This window comes from Osmerus eperlanus, chromosome 7 (assembly GCF_963692335.1).
Source record: "Osmerus eperlanus chromosome 7, fOsmEpe2.1, whole genome shotgun sequence".
In the NCBI taxonomy this organism is placed as follows: Eukaryota; Metazoa; Chordata; class Actinopteri; order Osmeriformes; family Osmeridae; genus Osmerus; species Osmerus eperlanus.
In genome coordinates this window covers 21,274,943-21,296,080 of record NC_085024.1, presented here as the reverse complement: position 1 = coordinate 21,296,080, position 21,138 = coordinate 21,274,943, and the positions used below count along the sequence as shown (strand labels likewise).

Below are 21,138 nucleotides of genomic sequence, written 5' to 3'. Positions count from 1 at the left end.
GCCAGATCTGTGATCATCTGAATCCCAAAGTCACAGGAGTCTAAGGACAGAGGGGACAGTGCTGGGGACAGCAGGAGTTGCGGGTCAGTGGAGGCATCCATGTTGGGAGAAACAGGCCTGGGGTGTTCACCAAGTGGCGGGTTATTTGAGGCAGAATTGTGTCTACTGGGTTGCATGTCATATTTTTCTCGGACACTTTCGATCCAGCTGCAAAGGCTGTCCTCCAACAGGACCTCAGGGCTTTTATCACTTATGTATCCTGTCTGAAGGAACTCCCCCCATTGCAGAATGTCATCAGTTTTCTCTGGACAGTTCAATGACGTGTACTGACTTTCTTCGTTAATTTTATGTCCCTTTTTTACGATCTGGTGGTATGTTCCGTCATCCAGAGTGTCATCAGTGGCAGTGCTGGAGATGGTGTCGGACTGGTCCACTCGAGCTTTCGGGTTGATTTCACAGCCGTCTCCAGATTCGGTCTGTTTCAATGCACTGATGTCAGTTTCCTGCGAGCAGAAGGCGAGATCAGCCGCTGCAGGTAGAAGAGCCGACACAGGAAGCCGTCACAATAAAGACAGAAAGGAGAGATTAGGAATCAAGCCATTTTGTCATTCTGAAATGTATACATTCATGTTAGAGGATTGTGGACAACACCTTCTTTGGAGGTTCCGTGTGGCAGGTCAGAGGTCACTGAAGGTCGTGGTGGGGAGGGCAGGTCAGAGGTCACTGGAAGTTGTGGCGGGGAGGGCGGGGAGATGTGCTCCTCTCTTGATAACAGGGATGAAGAAAGCTGATGGTTGGCTGCTTCTATTTCCGCAAACTTTCTGTTGAAAGAGAACGAGTGCAAAAAGAAAGAAATCTGAAACGTACTGGTATCAACTTCAACTTTGATTATATTATATTAGATTAAACTTTATTGTCACTGTGCAGAGTACAGGTACAAAGCCAATGAAATGCAGTTAGCACCAAAAGTGCAAAAGAACAGCATTTATGTACAGTCATGCAACCAAACTCTGCCTCTCTCACACATTCACGCACCTCTGGATCATGTTGTGGAGGAAACGGCGGTGGTTGACTTGACGTTTAGACGGACGGTTCTTCCTGGGTTTCTGAAGCGTCCTCATCATGTGACCTGCTGCTGATGTCACAAAGGTGAAGAGGTCTCGACCCCAGGGGACACCTTGCTCTATCCCAGGTTCAAAAGTTACGGAGCTGGATGGCTGCATAGCTAGAAGGAGACCAAGGTGGGATCTGAGGAGAGGGGTGGAGAGAGGGAGGAACAGGCAGGGGCAGGGGCAGCAATAGAGGTGCAAAGCGTTGAAGCATGAGAGATCTGAGAGGGCTGCGACAACAAAGAACCTGAATTATCAGATCAATCCAGCAGTCTCGGCTCAATCAAAAGACAGTGTGAGTAAGTGACAGAGAAAGCTCATGTGATGACCAGAAGCTTACAGTGATCCACAAATTTGTTAAACAATTTTACATCACAGTCATCAACTGGAGTGCACTGTAAACCTGATAACGCAATAAGATATTTAAACAATCCCAAACAGGATTTAGAGTATGTACGCTTAACAAATGGAGCCAATAAAGGTTTGAACAAGTCTCTGTTAACCTAAACAAGCATTGTCAGTCTAACAAAGGGACCATTAAGTATAATCAATGTTTGCAGTTTAACTAAATTTATCTTTTTTAATCTATAACCATGATGTTCACGTATTTCACAGCACAGCCCACTAAAGGTATGGAATACCACAATTATCAATGAAAAATAAATAAAAATGACCATAATTTACCTAAACCAGTGTAACGCTGTGTGATGTCATGCTATAAGTAAAAATGTCATACCTGCTTATCTTGAAGCTTGTATCTTTCTCACTCCTCAAAATCGAATAAGGAATCAGACACAGCCTAAGGTACAGACAGACTATACCCAAAGAGGCGGGGTTTTCCTTGTGTGTGTGTGTCTGTGTCTGTGTTTGTGTGTGTGTGTCAATGTGTGTGTATGCACAAGTCCATGTAGTAGCGTAGCTCAGACGTTGCCATGGCGTTCGGCTCAAGTCCCATATCTTAAGAAAGGTGCAACACTACAAACTCTGAGAGAGAGGACATAAAGGACGACACCAGATGAGACTAAATGGAGAGAGGCAATTATCTGAGAAGTCAACCGCTTCAGGACGTATGGGCACACGCCTGTATTGTGTGACACACTAAGGGAAGCTTGTTAGGTATTGAGAGACACAAATGCACCAGTTGAGGCTGTTAACAAGCCCTTAATTGATCAACTTAAACTCTGGCCCCAATTATCACATTCTCTGAGCTAAGAGTTATGGTGGTTGCTAGTGGCAAATTGCCCTTTATGACTCTGTAAAGGGCCTCCAAAGCAGAGAATTTTAATATCTATGGTGGCATGCAGTATGAATAGACTATCCTCATTACAAATATCCGTGTGTGCATGTGTGTGTTTGTGTGCCCCAAACACCAGGCAGAGATAATTGGACAGATTAGCTGAGTTAGATAAGGTCTTATTTTTTATAATCCCTTCAGATATTTACAAATATTAGCCCTGTGCTTTATCATTGTTAACTAAATGTATTATTGACGTGTAACCAAAGCAGGGAGTTCTGGTTGTAGGAGTGGCAGCTATTTTTAGTCCTGCAACATGTGTCTTTCAATACACAGCAGCTACTCTACTGCTCAGAAGGAGCTCTCTCAGGGACCATTCTTTTTCACAGAGGGACCACAACTTTGTGGTAAGAACAACAATAACTAATCCTTAAGCTGTCACATGTAAATAAGAAATTACGTCAGACATTTATTTTAAGTTTTAAGTTTTAAGGTATTAGGCCGGTAAAAGAGATAAGTGGATTTGCAAAGAGGTAACACATTTTCATGACACCAACAGAACACCCCAGCCGTTGTGCAGTAGCAAGGCTTTGTTACACAAGGTTGTCTTCACAGCTCCTCATGTCAGATACAGTGCGTCTACTACGGAACATACTGCCGGTGTCCCGTTAATGAGGTTTCTCTCTCCCTTCACAGGACGTTTTCCTGAGTTGTGTCCTTTCCTTCCATCTGCGCTTTTCTCAAATTCCTCCCATGGAGCAGGCTACTGATAGTCTTATCACACCTCCTCTCTGACAGAACTTTGATCTTTTGAGAAGGCCCCTCCCAGACTTTTCAATCAGAGTTTAACTCCCCCTCTTGTTGTTGTCCTACCCAACCAATCAGATTTGGAGGCTTCTGAGCTGTAAACAGTCAGCGAGTCAAGCTACATTCTGAGGTAAGTTCAAGTGTAGCAACGAGTATGTGTAACTTAAAGTGGCATCATGTTGCTTATCTGAAATGTTTCCAATTCCACCTAAACTATCCGTGACATTTATGAGTCATGAGTGATTGATGGCCATCCTCTCTCAATGATTTAGTTGTATGGAAATCAAATCTAACGTTTTTGATTTCCTGTCTAGGAACCATGAGCAGAGTCTGGGCCTTGTTCAAGGCTCATCCGTACATCAGCAACGTGGTTGGATACACGACCCTGTTCACCTCCGCTGACCTCATACAGCAGAGCATGCTGGGAGGGACATCGAAGAAAGGACACAAAATGGCCTCGGATGGAACCGAAGGAAAACTGTCTGTAGATAGACCAGAGGGGACGCCAGGTGCAATCCAATCAAAACCCCCCGAGGTTTCAGCACAGCTCAGAGAGGCAGAACTTAGTTCATCATCTGCTTCCAAAACTGTCCCAGCGTTGGCTGGAATTGACTGGTCCCAGACGGCTCGAGTGGCTGTCGTTGGCTTCTGTTTCCATGCCAACTTCAACTACCATTGGCTGAGGGGGCTGGAGAGGATGGTACCAGGGGGAGGAGCTAAGAGGGTGTCTGGTAAAGTGATACTGGATCAATTGATTGCAGCTCCCGCGACCATAAGTGCTTTTTTCATAGGTATGTTTTTAGAACTTCCTCACTAGTAATGCATATTCCTCTTTTGGGAGAAAAAAAAAACTAAAAAACATTCCCTGTATTTAAACTGTGTCTCTATTAGGTCTTAGTGTTCTGGAACAGAAAGACGACCCATTTGAAGACTGGAGGCAGAAGTTTTGGACTTCATACATGGTGTGAGAAATGTAGCACTATAGAACGAGTTACAACTGTCTACTACCATATATTTATGTTGGATTGAAGAGCATAAATGTCCCCTCTTCATTGACTCTCTCTTTCTCTGTTTGTGTATACATTTGCCAGACTGGGGTTGTCTACTGGTCCGCGATGCAGGTGTGTGAAGACACTATAAATCATCAGAATGACACACATAAACACGCTCTCACACAACACACACACACACACACACACAATAATTTTATTATGATGAAGGCACTGAGCATTGGCATGATTTTCTCCCCTCAGGCGGTGAACTTTTCCCTGGTTCCCCCGGTGGCCAGAACAGTGTTTGTGGGCGGCATTACCCTGGTGTGGACGGTGTTCCTCTGCCACTTCAGACAACAGTGATACAACGGGCCGGTTCTCATCACAGTCATAAATTCCATCATTTCCCATATAAAGAAACATGACTTATGTGTGTGTTGCTGTCTGAATATTTTATTGTTTTATTAATGAACGTCTGGTAATCAAGTAAACATATTATTTTTTATTTCATATTATATTCTGAAATATAACTTTTACATCGTTAAATTCTAATTGAGGCAGATACAAGTCATTTTCAAATATCCACTTCTGAAACTACTCCCCAAAAAATCTGGTACACGCATAATATTTTTTTTTCAACTTCTCAATATTAGCGTCACAGAACAAACTTTTTTTTAATACATTTTAAATCTTTGTCTCAAAAACTTATTACACGGGTAAATATAATTTATCATTTTACAATTAGTTTCTTGATCCTAATGAAATATGAAGAGTGAGGTATCTAGTTTTATACCGGAGCCAAACAACAAGAACACGCGTCGCGCGATAGACAGGAAGTACACGCAAAAGAACCAATGAAATCTCCTTCACCGCGGAGAAAACATTATCGCGAGACCGAAGCACTTCCTTTTCCCTTTTCACTCTGAGTCCAAGATGGTAGGTACAGCTATTGAATTTTTGTAAACCTACTGGAAGAGTTATCCAAGTCCATCCCCAATCGTACAGTTACACCATATAGCAGTTTCTTCCATAATACCTTAAGCATACTGTAATGAATGAAATCCTGGGGTTATATAGTTATATATACTTGTTTATGCATGTGTTCGATGTATGCTAGCTTCCAGCATCGGGTGTCTTGAGCACCGCTACAAGTGCCGGGCAGTCGCGTGTATGCTTCTAATTTACAGACGAGCTACTCAAAACGTTGAGGCACGGATTGTTGTAACTGTCGTTGTTGCGAGTGTATAGTTCTATATGTGTACTAGAAATAATGTATTCTGAAAGTGCAGTGATCAACGCTTCGGTCTAGCTAGGTACTAGCTTGTAGCTAATGAAATGGCCGTCACTGCAAACGTGAATTGAACCGGCCCATGCTACAAGTTTATCTGTTTACTACAGACAAATGTGAGTGACAATCTTAAGTGTTGGTGGAGTTTGTGATTAAAGTGGAGTTTTTGTCCGTGCCAGTTAGCCTATCATGCTGTAAAACTATCTAGGCTGTGATTAGTGTGGCCTGTATGTGGTCCTACAGCATCTGACACTAGTAAACCAGGGCAGCGTGATTTTTGGTTGTCGGTTGCACAATAGTAGTAATCTTAAGACCTGGGTCTATACATGTCATGTCAGTGATGTTAAATTGAGTGTATCAGGTTCGTTTTGGTGTCTGACATAAACGCTTATCACCATCACAGGGAGTCGACATCAGACACAACAAGGACCGCAAGGTGCACAGGAAGGAGCCTAAGAGCGAGGACATCTACCTGAGGCTCCTGGTTAAGGTGAGTCTGAAACGGCACCTTATCTAACTGTTTATAGTCAACGTTTTTCCCTCGTAACATGTTAATAAGGATGTCTCCCTCAGCTCTACAGGTTCCTGGCCCGTCGCTGCAATGCTCCCTTCAACAAGGTGATCCTCAGAAGACTCTTCATGAGCAGGACCCACAGGCCTCCCATCTCAGTGTCTCGCCTGGTGGGTACTTGAAGCTGCTCATGGGTCTCTCATGGGGGGGTCAGATGGCTGAGCGGTTAGGGAATCGGGCTATTGATCAGAAGGTTGCCGGTTTGATTCCAGGCCCTGCAAATTACATTGTGTCCTTGGGCAAGGAACTTCACCCTACTTGCCTCGGGGGAATGTCCCTGTACTTAGTGTAAGTCGCTCTGGATAAGAGCGTCCGCTAAGTGACTAAATGTAAACGTCTCTAAACTACCGCACGGGCTGTGGATCCCTCCAGCGGTCTGAAGCTGTCTCCTAGACGCTGTTCATCCGTCGCTTTACATTCCGTGACTTGTTTCCTCTCCAGATCCGCAAGATGAAGATGCCCGGTCGTGAGAATAGAACCGCCGTTGTCGTGGGAACGATCACCGATGATGTCAGGATTCAGGACATCCCCAAGCTTAAGGTGAAATACTTAAAGTCCAGTTTATCTGTCATACAGAATAAAATATAATTATAATGGAGTGCTGCTGTGTAGGAAATACGTACTTTCCATGTCACCTCACATCAGGATTAGATCTGGCATTGAAGTTGTAGGGCTTAATTGAGACATTTTGAACTGGTGTGATGAAGTTAAATCTGTATTTGTAAAATTTTGGCAAGCAAGTTGTCATCGTAACAGTCTTAAGATTACAAATCTTAACATTTTAGCCGTAGACAATGAGGTTTGTTGCAACAGCTATTACAATAGAGGGGAGTGGAAGTATTCCGAAAAGTAGTCCCTACCGTGCACTGTGTACTCAAAGTAATCCACGTTTTCAAGAAAGCTGGGGCACTGAATTCTTCTGGATCCAGAATGGGCCTGGATCAGAACTCCCAGGATGCTTGACAGATCTGTTGTGCTTGATTGTATTGCACTGACTTGAGTTCCAACATCCGAATCAATAATCAGACATAGTGGAGGAGTGTGACTCAGGTGGTGTCGTGACTCGGTACTCTGGTGTCGTGTTTCAGGTGTGCGCTCTGAAGGTGACTGACGGGGCTCGTCGCAGGATCCTGAAGGCCGGAGGTCAGGTCATGACCTTTGACCAGCTGGCTCTGGCGGCACCCAAAGGCCAGGGCACCGTCCTGCTGTCAGGTGAGCTTCCTCCAGTCCTGTCTGAACACACCTGCATCCAGTCCTGTCTGAACACACCTGCAGTTTGTTATGAAGGCTATGGTAAAGACCAGCCGAAAGGGGAGCGAGTCAGGGTTTTTTTTCTTATATTTATATCGTTTTATCTGTGTGCTACCTGTGTTTTATGTTGCAAGTGTGGTAAATACTAGATGCTACAACAATACTAAAATTCGTCCTTTAGATGTTTGTCCACATGGTCCGTGACATGTTTGAGGGTTTAGAAGTTGCTCTTCAACTGTGATCTGGCTGATCATGTTCTGTGTAGGTAGAATTTGACACAGTGAATGGGGGCATTTAACTGTGTTTGTTAAGCTATATTGGCGGATTTGAACTTGGGTGGGTAGCATTTGTTGAGCTAATGTTGGCAAAGTTTTCTGAAGACTGACCGCTGTTCTCCACCCTCAGGGCCTCGTAAGGGAAGAGAGGTCTACAGGCACTTTGGAAAAGCCCCCGGAACTCCCCACAGCCACACCAAGTGAGTATTAAGCTTCTGACCAATAGGAGCAGGTCCTTTTCATTGTTCTGCAACCATCAAGAGAACTTTTTCTAATGAAATGGATGCCTGTTCTGTATTTAATGGCCTGTGGAATGTGAAAGTTTCTCCTTGTAGTCCATTAGAAATGAAAGATCCAGTTTTTTTTTCTCCCCCTTGTGTATTCACATGAAGCTATTCATGACTGTTTGTCCTGGCATCTTGCTGAACCTAATTGGCTGTCCTGTGTGCTATTCATGCTGTAACTATTTTTTATCTTTTTCTTAGACCTTACATCCGCTCCAAGGGCAGGAAGTTCGAGCGTGCCCGTGGGCGCAGAGCCAGTCGTGGATACAAGAACTAAAGTGTCCCGTCTTTTTTGTTTTGCAATCTGCAAAACTATCTGATGCAAATAAAGATTGACGATACAAAATGAATTATTCATGTGTGCTGTGTACTTTTCAATGTCGGACTTGTCTCAGTATGGTTATAAACATATATAATCGCTCTATATATATATCTATATACCATGTTGGTTGAAGAGAACTACTGGGCACTTAAAAACATTTATGTCCGTTATGAGAGAATAATTAAAAATACTATGGAAAAACATACTTAAACACATTTTTCGGAAGGGGGGGTGTGTAAGTGAAAAATTCTGTAATCGGAATGTTATGATCGTTCATTACATATACATAAGAAGGGACGAGTTTCCGTAGCGCTGTTAATAGATTGGATATTTTCTTGGTTGGTCCAAAACGATCCCTTATCGACATTGGACTTCGTTCCTGCCACTCAAGCGGCCGTGCCCCCCTCCAACGTCACTCATTCCGTTCTTCAGACTCACTTCCTGGATAACCACAGCTTTTCATCAGTTCAGAACAGCGACTCCACAACGTCGCAGGGGGAGCCAAAATGAGGTAATATGTAAAGGTTTTCCGTCTTTTGTTGTGTTAGCTAACGTTAACTAAAGACGACAGCTATCGACAGAACTGCCGTTTGAATGTCGATCATTTGAGCTAGACTAACTTAACCACACGTACCTTGTTTGCTGCTTGTGATTTGCTTGAGCGTTCGTTTCAAGCAGCGCACTGTCATCGGCGGTGAATTGACAATCGTCTTCAGTTGTTGTCATCTTTCTAGCTTGCTAGCCTAGCAATGCAGCAGCACTTGGATGACCAGGTAGTTATCGATACAGTATAGCTGCCTTGGAAAAGCGGCAGCTACTTCAGTCTAAACGAATAATCGGCAAGATAGTGCTAGTGGGCTGCCTACACATTGTAACATTTCTAGCGTGTTTATTATCTTTTAGTGACTTGTAACCAATATCTAGCTAGTGCAATGTTAGGTAGACTACTGTATTTAGATAGCTAGCTAACATAGCTACTAGCTAGCTTAAAGTGGTCCTGAAACGCCAAGAAGTTTCGCTACTGTAAGGCTTTGTTATTGCCGGGTACACCTAGTGAGCAAAGTAACTTGGAAACGTTAAATCTGAAATGTTATGGAAATAGGTAGTTTTACAGTAAAAATAACCAAGGCATGGGATTATATTACATTGGTCTGAAATCACTCGGCACATTCATTGTGTTTGACAGAATTGGCCAACTCGCTGCTGGTGGTGGGTTTGTCTGATGGGTGTTCCCACCCAACATTTCAAGGACGTAAAGTGTACAGCCAACAATAATCACGGGTTCATCAGATCTGGGCATCTGTCAAATATAGATTTTGTCTCTGCTATCTTGTATAAGAGGTCTCATTTGAACTATTCTTATCAAAACATTTTTACTGGTCTTTTGGCCACAGGTAGGTTGGTATGATTGAGACCTTTTATAAAAAGTCAATTCGCTTCTATATATTTTTGATTAGTTTGTTCTAAATTGTCGTATAAAAAAGCCATTCCAGGACCAGAAATCTGTTTTATCTCAGTTCAACATTGCACAAATGGTTAAATAGGCCAGATCATTCAGACCATCTGAATGAAGGCCACCCATTCTATATATTTGAGACCTCTTATGACCTCTTATGACACGTCCTGTCTACCCCCTTGTCATGTTTGTGTATTAGAAACTGCAAGTGGCAGCTCGGATCTAAGATGGATTCGAGAGACCGCAGATAGAGTGCTGCTAGTTTAGATCAACACTTGTATTATTGTTTTTGTTGATTATATGTAAAGCACTTTGAGCTGCAATTCTTGTATGAAAAGTGCTATATAAATAAAGTCTTACTTACTTACTTACATTGTTAAAACAAAAGTTCAATCATGTTCTCATTTCACAGCAAAGTCTCCAAATGAAAATGCCTACGTCAGTTTTTAATGACGATGGCCCAATGTATGATTCTGAGTCAGTGTTGGTTTGACCATAATGTCGTGACTAACTTCAGAGAATACTGGATATTGTAGCTTTTGTTTGCGTCACCCAACCATCACCACATCTCCCTTCAATCACGAGTGCTCTGCCCTATTTGCACTTCCCCAAATGGCAAGTGAGACACTCACCTTTAAGAACAATAAAACTTGTAGGTATTTATAGACAGGCAGTGTCAGACAGCTGAATCCTCGGTAGGGTGGGTTTGGTCCAGTCTTGAGCGCAGGATTAACTTTTATTTCAAGGGAAGAGTTTGTGGGATCCGCACAGAATAGCACCTTCTGCCAACTTTGATATGTCTGATTGGCAGGTAGGATTGTATTTGGAAGACAGGGTTAATGTTTTATGAACTTAACCATGCTGATTAACTTGAGGCTGCCGTTTTAAAGTGAGTGGATTATTGACCGGCGATTTTTCTCCATGTCTTCTCTCTCCAGGTACAGGCTTGCATATCTTTGGGAAGGAACACAAAGCGTGACCCTTGAACGCAAGGACTTTACTATGACATAACACAACAATCCTCAACTTTGTGTTTTTGTTTGTGATTTTTTTGTTTGTGTGTATTTGCATACTGCTTTCTGTTTTATTGTCTTGCACATGAATTATATGATTTAAGTGACTTTTTTCATATGGATGAATCTTCCTCATCTCTCTGGCATAGCAACCCCTCAATCCTGAGTTCTCCAGACCTCTAAAGCAAATAAAAGTTTTTTCATGGATGTCTCTGCCAAGTCAAGCAATTTTGACATTGTTTCCGCATTAATACAAATTTAAAGAGCACATATTATGCAATATTCCACAGATTTATTATGTTAAAGCCTCCTTGCAAGAGCAAGGTGTGTTCATGTCTAAATTGCATTGTTTGTATTTAAATCTTTATATACTTTAGTTTGCCCCGAGTAGCTGAATACAAAAATCTGCACATTTATCTACACTATGATTTGTAACTATAATTTAAGCATATCATTTATTTCTATTTTTTATATCAGTACATTTTAAATGCGTGTGAGAGATTTGTTTAATTCAAAAAAACAAATTAACTGGAAAAAGTTATTGCTGTACTTGGATATTTAGAAGTGCTGTCCGTTCTTTGTTTGAAGATTGATAATGCTGACTGAATCTGAAAGCGCACTTTTGCACAGAGTAAACTGACTTTGTGGACAGATGGGAGTTTTCTACCTCAGAGTGACTTGCTGAGCAGGAAGACTCACCCATCAGGTCTGCTTGTAAGAGTGATGCGCTCACAAGAGGACAGGTCTCCACAGTCTTGTCTCCCAGTCAAAGTAATCGTCGACTGAAGCTCTAGAGAGGACGAACGATTCCGAGAAGATATCAGGGATTGTGTCAATAGAACTGACTTTCTCGTGCAATCTGGATTTCCTGAAAGATTCCAAGGACACTTTTTATTTATTTTTTATTTACTGTTTTGTTAAACATTGATCTGTGTCTGTATCACTGTCAACAGGCTCGTTCTGCCTGCCGTGCCAGTAGTTGTATGAACTCTGAGTAAACATGCGTTCCCCAGACCCAGCCACTCCATCCCCAGCAGAAGCCCTCCTTCATGGCCAGTTCGGGGGCTGGGGGAACAGCAGCAACAGCACCAGCTGCCCTAACAGCCCTGGTGGTCCTGGGGGCCTGTCGCCCTCTCCATCCCCCACGACGGCCTCCGCTTCGAGCTACGCCCTGACCCTTACCCACACCCACATCCACGTCCAGCGCCTGGCCCCTAAGCCGGGCAAGGAGGCCCGCCTCCTGCTCCCCTTGTCAGAGCTGGCGGGGTGCAGCTGCCCCCGTTCCCCAGCGCCCCCCCTCCTGGTGCTGTACTGGTACCCCCCGGGGAGGCGGAGGAAAGGGGTGTCGCGGAGGCGTCAGGTGAGGGCCTACCTGGCTGAGAGCAGGGTGGATGCAGAGAGGTGGTCGGCTGCCGTCCAGTGTCTCCTGAGAGGAGTGAATGTCACCGCGGATACGGGTGAGTCCGTTTGGGATTACGTTCTTTAAAAAGGGATTAAGTCTTTATTTTCTTTGTCTTACTCCTTTGACGATTTCAGTCGTCACTGTTGGAACTAAATTCAGCATTCATAAACATTAATATCAAGGTGGCCTATTGACAGTGTTTACAGGGATTTTTGTTGCATTGCACATTAATTTATTCTCTGTGGGACACGTCACCGAAATTGATTTCCCTTGACATCCTTGAATGATATCCTGCTACAGTATTTTGCTACTGGTGTTTTGTTGATATAAAATAAATTGAGGAGATGCCTTGGCAAAATCCATTGTCCATAAAGAGGTTTTATAGATGTGTTGTTTGAGAAACATTCATTTAAAATCTCCATAAATGTAAGCAATTATTTTTGTGACGACTCCTAATTGTCATAGTGAGCTTGATGATCTATCTTTACCCGTGTTGTTGCTTTAATATAGATATTTCTGTTGCTTTAACTTATTAATGTTGGGCTGGGCTGTAGAGAATAATCAGGTTCAATTTGACTGAACATATCCTGTGTGTGTTTGTGCTGTCTGTGGAGTATATACATATTTATCTCTTTAACCCTCTACTGTCTCTTTCCTGCACCCTTATCTGTCCTGCACCACATGGGTCTGTATCATTTGGTGTTAAATGTAGAGACCACAAGGGTGGGTCCTATCCACCGGCTCCCCACCTCTCCCACAGGACACCATCCACCCCCGTCGCCCTCCGCCCACCATCCACCCCCCTCGCCCTCCGCCCGCCATCCACCCCCCTCGCCCTCCGCCCGCCATCCACCCCCGTCGCCCTCCGCCCGCCATCCACCCCCCTCGCCCCCCGCCCGCCCTCCGCCCGCCATCCACCCCCCTCGCCCTCCGCCCACCATCCACCCCCCTCGCCCACCATCCACCCCCCTCGCCCACCATCCACCCCCCTCGCCCTCCGCCCACCATCCACCCCCCTCGCCCTCCGCCCACCATCCACCCCCCTCGCCCTCCGCCCACCATCCACCCCCCTCGCCCTCCGCCCACCATCCACCCCCCTCGCCCTCCGCCCACCATCCACCCCCCTCGCCCTCCGCCCGCTCGCCCAGACAGCCAGCCTCGCCACGCTCAATGTTTACCCACTGTCTGTGTCTCGCTGTCACTCACTCGCTCTCCCTCCCTGACTCGCCTCTCTCCGCATCACAAGCTGCCTGTGTCTTTCTCCATATCAGTCTCCTTCCTGTCCCCCTCCTCTCTCTGCCCTCCCAGTCTCCCCCTGCCCTTCCTATCCTCCCCTCTCTCTCTGTCCTCACCAGAACCCCTCCCCCCGTCTCCTCCTGGTGTGTCTTCTTCCTCCCCCGTCACCTCTCATCGATCCATGTCTCCCCTCTCTCACCTCCAGAACGTTCTCATTTTAGATTCACCTTCCTCTCTCCCTCTCTGTCTTCATCTGTTTCGCCACTCTTGCCTAATCTTTCATCTTTCATCATCAATCCTCAGTGTCGCCCTCCCACGTGTCGCGTTGGGTTAGACATTAGGCCAGTTAGAATAGGAGGCAGTTTCGCTGCTTCCTATAAAGTAGCAGTTGTCCTGTAGTGCTGCTCTGTAGCATAGCTGCGTTCTGACTCCTGACATTCTGTAGAAGACAATCGATTCAGATTCTAGGATTCCTTCTTTGCTTCCTGTTTTTTTTCCTGCTGTGTGTATTGGGTGCAGTTTTTTTGTACAGTTTTATTTAGATCACTTCCTTGTTATTTATCATTCAGCCTTGTAGATTGTGTTATAGAAAACAGTATTTGTGTTGTGATATACTGTAGCCACTTGTTGGCCTTGATGTACTGAAAGCAGATTCAGTTGTTCGATGCAGTCGAGGGTGGCTGTGTAGGAACGTCTTTGGAGGAAATGTTTTTACTTGTTAAAGTTCTGACTCGATCCTCCATCTGCAGAATTCTCCAAAAGCCTGCTCCCCCGTCCACGACGGCTGCTGCTATTGGTCAACCCTTTCAGTGGGCGGGGCCAGGCCATGCAGTGGTGTCAGACACACATCCTCCCCATGATCAGAGAAGCCAACATCAGCTACAACCTGATCCAGACAGGTACCACACACAACACTTAACACACCTGATCCAGACAGGTACCACACACAACACTAACACACCTGATACAGACAGGTACCACACACAACACACACACACCTGATCCGGAGCTAAGCAGTCCAGCCACAGCCTGACTGTCTCCTGTCTGTCTCCTGACTGTCTCCTGTCTGTCTCCTGTCTGTCTCCTGTCTGTCTCCTGACTGTCTCCTGTCTGTCTCCTGACTGTCTCCTGTCTGTCTCCTGACTGTCTCCTGTCTGTCTCCTGTCTGTCTCCTGTCTGTCTCCTGACTGTCTCCTGACTGTCTCCTGACTGTCTCCTGTCTGTCTCCTGTCTGTCTCCTGACTGTCTCCTGTCCTCCAGAGCGGAGGAACCATGCCAGGGAGCTCATCAGAGAGGTCTCTCTTCCAGAGTGGGACGGCATCATCATTGTCTCTGGAGATGGACTGCTGCATGAGGTCTGTGTGTGTGGTGATGGGTGGGCGTTGGTGTGTATGAGTCTGTACCTCTCTGTGTGTGTGTGTGTGTGTCTGACGGTGTCTCATGGTGCCTGTGTTGCCCAGGTGATAAACGGTCTCATGGAGCGTCCAGACTGGGAACAAGCAATAAAGACTCCTGTGGGGATTCTGCCCTGTGGCTCTGGAAACGCCCTGGCTGGATCCATCAACCACAACGCTGGGTAAACACACACACACACACAAGAAAAACATACATAGACCTGCTCAGCGCCAAGCCTGAGTCAAAGGCTGAAGGTAATCTATCTTTAGGTTCCATGTTGTTTGTCGGGGTGAAATCATTTCTCTCCCTCTCGATACATGTCTCAGGGCTGATCTAAATAAACACCTGTGACCCGAGAGGTGGACTTCAGCGTCCAAGTCTGAAGTTGCTTCCCGTTATCAAGCCCAACCTTTAGACTTTAACCTCTTCACTTCCCCTGGCTCTCTCTTATCCCCGCCTCATAACTCTATCGGCGGTTATGTCGAGTCGTTATCATTGACAGTGCTAGGCCTTTTCCTTTTTTTTGTCTACTGCTATCTCTCCCTTTCCCCTGCCATTGTCTCCCCCTGTCCTGGCCTGGGACACTTCAGCCTGGCCAGGGGCCGGTTAACAGCGGTCTCTCTGTGTGTCTCTCTGTGTGTGTCTCTGTGTGTGTCTCTGTGTGTCTCTCTGTGTGTGTCTCTGTGTGTGTCTCTCTGTGTGTCTCTGTGTGTGTCTCTCTGTGTGTGTCTGTTTGTGTCTCTGGCCCTTAGTTGCCTGTCTGCACAGATCACTCTTTATCTCTGCACCATATTGACCTGGCACGTTTTGTTACAGCCTGTTCTATCTCTCTCTTTCCCCCTCTCTCTCTCCCCCCCTCTCTCTCTTTCCTCCTCTCTCTCTGTGTCCCCCCCCTCTCTCTGTCTCCCCTCTCTCTCTCCCCCCCCCTCTCTCTTTCCTCCTCTCTCTCTCTGTCCCCCCCCCCCCCTCTCTCTCTCTCTCCGTCTCCCCCCCCTCTCTCTGTCTCCCTCCCCTCTGTCTCTCTCTCTCTCTCCCCCCCCCCTCTCTCTCTTTCCGCCTCTCTGTCTCTCCCCCCCTCTCTCCCTCCACAGCTGTGCTGTTTGCGCCCTCTGTGACTCTTGCCATTTCCATATCGGGGCTTACGCAATATGCAAATGCGAATCACAGAGAATACAGTAGAGTGCTCTTTGAGATCCAGAACGTTAACCTGTATCTACCCAGGTGTTACGGGGGGTCTGATGACATGTTCACCGTCGCTTCTCACTCTCTCAGCTATGACATATGCCTTCTCTCTCCCTCTCTCAGCTATGACATGTGCCTTCGAGAGACGCTCCTCCTAAACTGCTGCTTCCTCCTCTGCCGAGGCGACATTCAACCCATGGACTTGGTCTCCGTGACGACGAGCCCTGTCCTCTCACAGAACGGCCGGCCGGCCCCTCCCAGACGGCTGTTCTCCTTCCTCTCTGTGGCCTGGGGCTTTGTGTCCGACGTGGACATCGAGAGCGAGAGGTGCGTTCGTTTTGCCTCTCTGATCATACTCAGCCCCTCTCTGCTGTGTAGATCAGCGGTCACCAAAACCTGCCACTGTTGTTAAATCAAACCACCGCGCTCCTCTCTTAACACCTCTGTCCTCGTTCCAGGTATCGGGGTTTGGGTTCGGCACGGTTTACCCTGGGCACCCTGGTGCGCCTCGCCTCCCTGCGCTCCTACAAGGGCCGGCTGTCCTACCTGCCACCCTCCGTCATCACCCCCTCCCCGGATGCCACCCCGACGCCACCCCGTCGACCGCTGTCCCGCAGCATCACCGAGGGCCTGGACGGATTCTGCCGCACCCCCATCCACCGCACCTGCTCCGACATGGGCATCAGCGAGCAGAGGAGCCTGCGGAGGGGCGACGGAGAGAGGGAGCGCGAGGCGGAGAGGCAGCAGGAGCGGGAGAGGAGGAGGGAGAGGGCACGGGGGGGAGGAACCGGCGTGGTGAGGGCGAGCAGTCTAGCGGAGGACCGGGAGAGGGAGAGGGAGGGCGAGGTCGGGATGTACGCAGAGGAGGACAGGTCCGGGACGAGTTCCGAGTCGACCGAAAGGGACGAGTGCTGCATGGGAACAGAGGATGACTCAGAAGGGAATAGGGATGATGAGGGAAGAGGGGGAGGGAGGGTGAAGAGGGATCCAAGCGAGATGGACGAGGAAGGGCCAGGGAAAGACGGAGGAGGCAGCGGGAGCTCTGGGGGGGGGATGGTGGAGGCTAGAGAGCTGGGGGAGAACTACGGGGTGGATGTAGGGAGAGAGGCAGATGAAGAGGCTGAGGGCTGCTTCTCCTACCCAGACAACCTCCAGGAAACCAGGAAGAGCCTGAGGAAAAACTCTGCCCCCTCCAGCCAGATAGCCAATGCCCTGTTCAGCCAGCCGATGAGTCAGGAAGCGGACCCACAGTGTGGGATGTCATACGAGCAAGATGAGCTGGATCTGAACGGGACGTTCTTCCAGAGAGACCCCTACCCCTTAGACGTGGCCCGCGAGCGAGCTCTCACCATCTCCTCTCCCTTCCGACACTCGCCCTTCTCCTTCAAGCCCAAAACCCTGGACCAGAACCAGAACGCATCTCGACCCAGACCCCTCTCCTTGCTCCATCACCCACACTCCAACTCGCTACCCCCTAAACTCCCCTCGCTCTCTCTCTCCCTGTCCCCCACCCCTCCTTCCTCCCCCTCCTGTGCCTCCCCCCACTCCTCCTCCTACCTTGCCCCCCGTCCCAACACCCCCAACTCCACATCTACCTCCCCCTCTCTCCGTAACCCATCATCATCCTTCACCTTTGACCTAACCGAGCCGACAGGAGCCCTTAAGAACCGTCCCCCTGTCCTCCTCCCCTTCAACCCCCCTAGAGATGACCTCCTGCCCCCCCTAGACCAGCCCCTCCCTACCCGAGACTGGGTCACCATTGAGGGGGACTTTGTCCTCGTCCTGGCCATCTACCAGACCCATCTGGGGGCCGACCTCCACGCAGCCCCCCAGGCTAGCTTCGATGACGGGCTCATCCACCTGACGTTTGTGCGGGCGGGCATCTCCAGAGCCACCCTGCTCAGGCTGTTCTTCGCCATGGAGAGAGGCTCCCACCTGTCTCTGAGCTCTCCCTACGTGAGCCACGTCCCAGCCAGGGCCTTCAGGCTGCAGCCCCTGTCCTCCAGGGGGACTCTCACCGTGGATGGGGAGCTGGTGCCCTACGGACCCCTACAAGCGCAGGTCAGTAGTGCAGAGGAACCAGGGCCTGTCCTGAGCGCGTTATCAGGGTTCCTAATCACCTTCTTATGGACATAAAGGCCATAGGTTATTTGCCTGCTGATAAAGAGGGGAGAACAAATTAGTACGAGATTAGATGTGAGTGAAAGGTGGTAAAGGCTGCAGTATCACGGGGGGAAGGTGATAAAAGCAGTATGCGATATGAGGGTGAACAGGATGGCCCAAACTGTGGTTTCAGTGGGTGTTACCTAATGGGGGGGGCTCTGGTTTTGTGCTATTGTGTGCACTCTGGCAAAGGGCAGATTAAAAGATTGCATTCTTTGTAATCTAAATCCTTATTCTTTCTCAACTATTAATTCAAAGTTTTGCCGTAGATTACTGTTTTTTTTTGCGTTCGTACTCTGTTCCACATCTATGTTGTCAACGGAATTATAGTAATCACTTCATGTAGCTGCGCATGGTTCATTAATTTCTTTTTGTTTGTGTCTCTGACCTCCTCAGGTCCATCCCTCCATGGCTCGACTCATCGTCGGGGACTCTGGAGTGAAGATTACCAAATTCTGAGCTACCATTGGTCGTGCTGATCAGCCGATACGGCGCTCTCTCTCCAGAATGACGTCATCTCTAAATCCATCTACGTTCAGACGGAAAGAGTGAAAAAAATCGGAGACTCGTAGCTGGAATTGCAGAAGCTGTTTTTCCTGGGCTTTAGTGAAAGGGATCACCTGTCAAGCTGCTTGTCGCGCAGGGCGCGCGTTGGACCAATTAATGGAGAATTTAAAAACTGATGCAAATCGCACCTCATTGCACAGCTGTTGGATTAAACTCAGTTTACCCTGAGAGGCGTGAAAACAGCAACAGAAGTATAAGTATAAAAACTAAAACACAGGACCGCGTTGTCTGGGAGTGTGTTTCTGCTGACGGTGTACGAGTGAGAAGTAGATGTTCTAGTATGCAGGGACGCCTGACCTTGCCTTATACAGTGAAGACACAGAGCTAAAATGTTCTAGAAAACTTTCAGACAGCTACCTTTGTTCAAATGAGGTAGAATGCCCTCCCCGCCCCCACCCCTGCCTCCACCTCTGCCCCCACCTCCGCCCCCACCTCCACCTCCTTCAATGAACAAACCTCCATCCCTGGAATGCCTTATCCAGCATTGGACTTAAAGTGCAACTGTTAGTGACTTTGCCCTTTCTTACGTAAAAACCTGAATCTCTTAGTCAGCATATCTCCGTCCACGGATTATAATAGGGACAATCAAGGTTCACACACCTAGGGGGGAAATAGGGACAGTCTGCTGTAGGAAACACCAAGGTTCACACACCTAGGGGGGCAATAGGGACAGTCTGCTGTAGGAAACACCAAGGTTCACACACCTAGGGGGGCAATAGGGACAGTCTGCTGTAGGAAACACCAAGGTTCACACACCTAGGGGCAAGTCTATGATGTTAGTCAGTACTTGTGTGTGTGTGTATATATTAAGTTCAAGCTGGCAGAGGATGTTAATCTATAGCAAACGTCACAGACTACTACATATAGACATGCCAGTTATGTTCAAAACTACGAAAAACACGGGTATACCAGTGATTGGAACAATGGGACTGTTGAACAGTGACCATCGTGGCATAAATAGCATTTGCCTGTATTTTTATTTTCTTTGTGAAAGGATGCATGAGGACAATGATGCTCGCAAAAAGTGATGTTGTAACACAGTGAACACAAGATCGCCTGAGCAAAGCAAGTTTTGCAGTCAGTGGATATGATGTTTGAACATTTCTACGTCTTCTGACTTCACATACGTACTACTTTATGCTGGTTTCTTCTTTTCTAAAAGGTCACTTCCACACAAGTAAACTGCCTTGAAAATATAATCAATACTTTTTACCTTACCTTGATTGTAACAAATTCGGAAAACATGTTTTAATGGGTATATTTGTGGATCAAATGGGTAATGTTCTGTTGCAGAGCAAAATATCAGAACAAGCTGTGTTTGGGATTGGGTTTTATCTTACAAGTCTGAACGTAAACACTAAAAAGAAACAGATTAGGTAATTTTACAAGCAAACAGGAACTTTCCACATGCTTTAGATATAATCATAAATGGACCACTTTAACATGGATCGTTGATAACCTTTAAGTTGTGTGCAATGTTGTGCCTCCTGTGACACAAATGAATTGGCTGTCCAAATTGGAATTGTGCTAAATTGTGTTCCTACCTACCTATATATTTACGGTCCAAAGATTTTAAATTGTAGTCAGAAATTAAATCATAATTAGCATGTATCAATCAGTTCTTGTTCTTCCCTGTAGTCCTTTCAGTACCTGTGACACAGTGGTATGGATTTGCCATATCTTATAAAGGCGAGATCTTCAACCTGCTGATTTTAGCTTAGTAACACCCAAGTTACACTATCCATTGTGGGCCATAGATGGTAGAATTTACAAGCAGCCTTTAACATAGCAGGCTAACAGATTTAGGAATATACTGCAGAATATGTCATGCATCTTTCAACGTCCTATGGGAAAAAGAATGAAGAGCGATGGTTAAACTAGGTAATTATGATTCTGGACTGGCATCAATTAAATACTAAATGTTACAAAAAATTATTTTATTAAATGACTCTATTTTAAGAGTATGTATGACAATTGAAACCTGGTGGGCTGCTTGTTGTCTATGGCCAGAGTTTGGACCACAATGTTTTTGAGAAATTTGAAATGACAATGTTGCGGTTTGACCCCTTAATTGATCATGCCAGTTGGAAGCTTTGTCTAGTTTATTCTGCCTGGAATATAAATTGTATTACTAAAATTGACATATATAATATACATATAAATATATATAATATACATATAAATATATATAATGTACAGTTCATAGTTATATTTGTTTTCCAATGTTTTGTTTCCTTAAAATAATAAATTTAACTTGGAAGGTTTTACTTTTATTTTGTACTTTTTTAAAGAAGCTACATATTTAGAGCTGAAAACAACAGCTTTTTATCAACAACATTCTTCACATACTTCTCTGACAGAAACTATTGTTTAAAAAGCAACCGTACATAAAGTCTGACCTTAGCATTGTCTCCTGTTTTTAATCAGGCCCAGACAATGATAAACAAGGAAGCTGATGTCTCAAACCTGTTACATGTTGCTCTCTGTAAGTCATCTAGCCAAAGCCGTGGTAATTTGTTATTGCTCTCCTCTTTCCAAATGCCATTCCTTCTTCCTCTCTCCTCTTTGAAACCAACTAGCCCCTTCCTTTC

The 21,138-nt window shown here is 46.3% G+C and overlaps 3 protein-coding genes across 4 annotated transcripts; all 3 read left to right on the top strand.

The window, feature by feature from the left end:
- Positions 1-2,663: 2,663 nt before the first annotated feature.
- On the top strand, positions 2,664-4,571 carry si:ch211-120k19.1 (uncharacterized protein LOC563199 homolog). 2 transcript variants are annotated; one of them, XM_062466362.1, is made up of 6 exons: positions 2,664-2,750; positions 3,040-3,280; positions 3,465-3,941; positions 4,042-4,112; positions 4,242-4,271; positions 4,404-4,571. In XM_062466362.1, exons 3-6 carry the CDS (start codon positions 3,470-3,472, stop codon positions 4,503-4,505), a joined length of 675 nt encoding a protein of 224 aa, XP_062322346.1. In that variant the 5' UTR covers positions 2,664-2,750; positions 3,040-3,280; positions 3,465-3,469; the 3' UTR covers positions 4,506-4,571. The 2 variants fall into 2 exon arrangements, with proteins under 2 accessions (XP_062322346.1, XP_062322347.1); XM_062466363.1 differs by having other exon boundaries at positions 2,729-2,750; positions 3,229-3,280.
- A 401-nt stretch (positions 4,572-4,972) lies between these two features.
- On the top strand, positions 4,973-8,161 carry rpl18 (ribosomal protein L18). Its single transcript, XM_062465933.1, has 7 exons — positions 4,973-5,078; positions 5,834-5,920; positions 6,004-6,111; positions 6,443-6,541; positions 7,090-7,213; positions 7,658-7,727; positions 8,013-8,161. The coding sequence occupies exons 1-7, from the start codon at positions 5,076-5,078 to the stop codon at positions 8,086-8,088; spliced, it is 567 nt and encodes a 188-aa protein (XP_062321917.1). The 5' UTR covers positions 4,973-5,075; the 3' UTR covers positions 8,089-8,161.
- Positions 8,162-8,564: 403 nt separating this feature from the next.
- Positions 8,565-20,811, top strand: sphk2 (sphingosine kinase 2). Its single transcript, XM_062465931.1, has 8 exons — positions 8,565-8,644; positions 10,528-12,059; positions 13,990-14,139; positions 14,501-14,595; positions 14,701-14,816; positions 15,941-16,144; positions 16,276-17,878; positions 18,377-20,811. Exons 2-8 carry the CDS (start codon positions 11,603-11,605, stop codon positions 18,437-18,439), a joined length of 2,688 nt encoding a protein of 895 aa, XP_062321915.1. The 5' UTR covers positions 8,565-8,644; positions 10,528-11,602; the 3' UTR covers positions 18,440-20,811.
- The last annotated feature ends 327 nt before the right edge of the window (positions 20,812-21,138 follow it).

What these genes read in the sequence shown, in the direction of transcription:
- rpl18 (XM_062465933.1), top strand. An exon ending in AGGACATCCCCAAGCTTAAG is followed by an intron (nt 6,542 to 7,089) that starts GTGAAATACTTA and finishes GTCGTGTTTCAG; the next exon opens with GTGTGCGCTCTGAAGGTGAC. An exon ending in GGGCACCGTCCTGCTGTCAG is followed by an intron (nt 7,214 to 7,657) that starts GTGAGCTTCCTC and finishes CTCCACCCTCAG; the next exon opens with GGCCTCGTAAGGGAAGAGAG.
- sphk2 (XM_062465931.1), top strand. Translation starts at nt 11,603, where the DNA reads ATGCGTTCCCCAGACCCAGCCACTCCATCCCCAGCAGAAGCCCTCCTT. An exon ending in CTACAACCTGATCCAGACAG is followed by an intron (nt 14,140 to 14,500) that starts GTACCACACACA and finishes CCTGTCCTCCAG; the next exon opens with AGCGGAGGAACCATGCCAGG. An exon ending in TCCATCAACCACAACGCTGG is followed by an intron (nt 14,817 to 15,940) that starts GTAAACACACAC and finishes TCCCTCTCTCAG; the next exon opens with CTATGACATGTGCCTTCGAG.
- si:ch211-120k19.1 (XM_062466362.1), top strand. Translation starts at nt 3,470, where the DNA reads ATGAGCAGAGTCTGGGCCTTGTTCAAGGCTCATCCGTACATCAGCAAC. An exon ending in AGTTTTGGACTTCATACATG is followed by an intron (nt 4,113 to 4,241) that starts GTGTGAGAAATG and finishes TACATTTGCCAG; the next exon opens with ACTGGGGTTGTCTACTGGTC. An exon ending in TCTACTGGTCCGCGATGCAG is followed by an intron (nt 4,272 to 4,403) that starts GTGTGTGAAGAC and finishes TTCTCCCCTCAG; the next exon opens with GCGGTGAACTTTTCCCTGGT.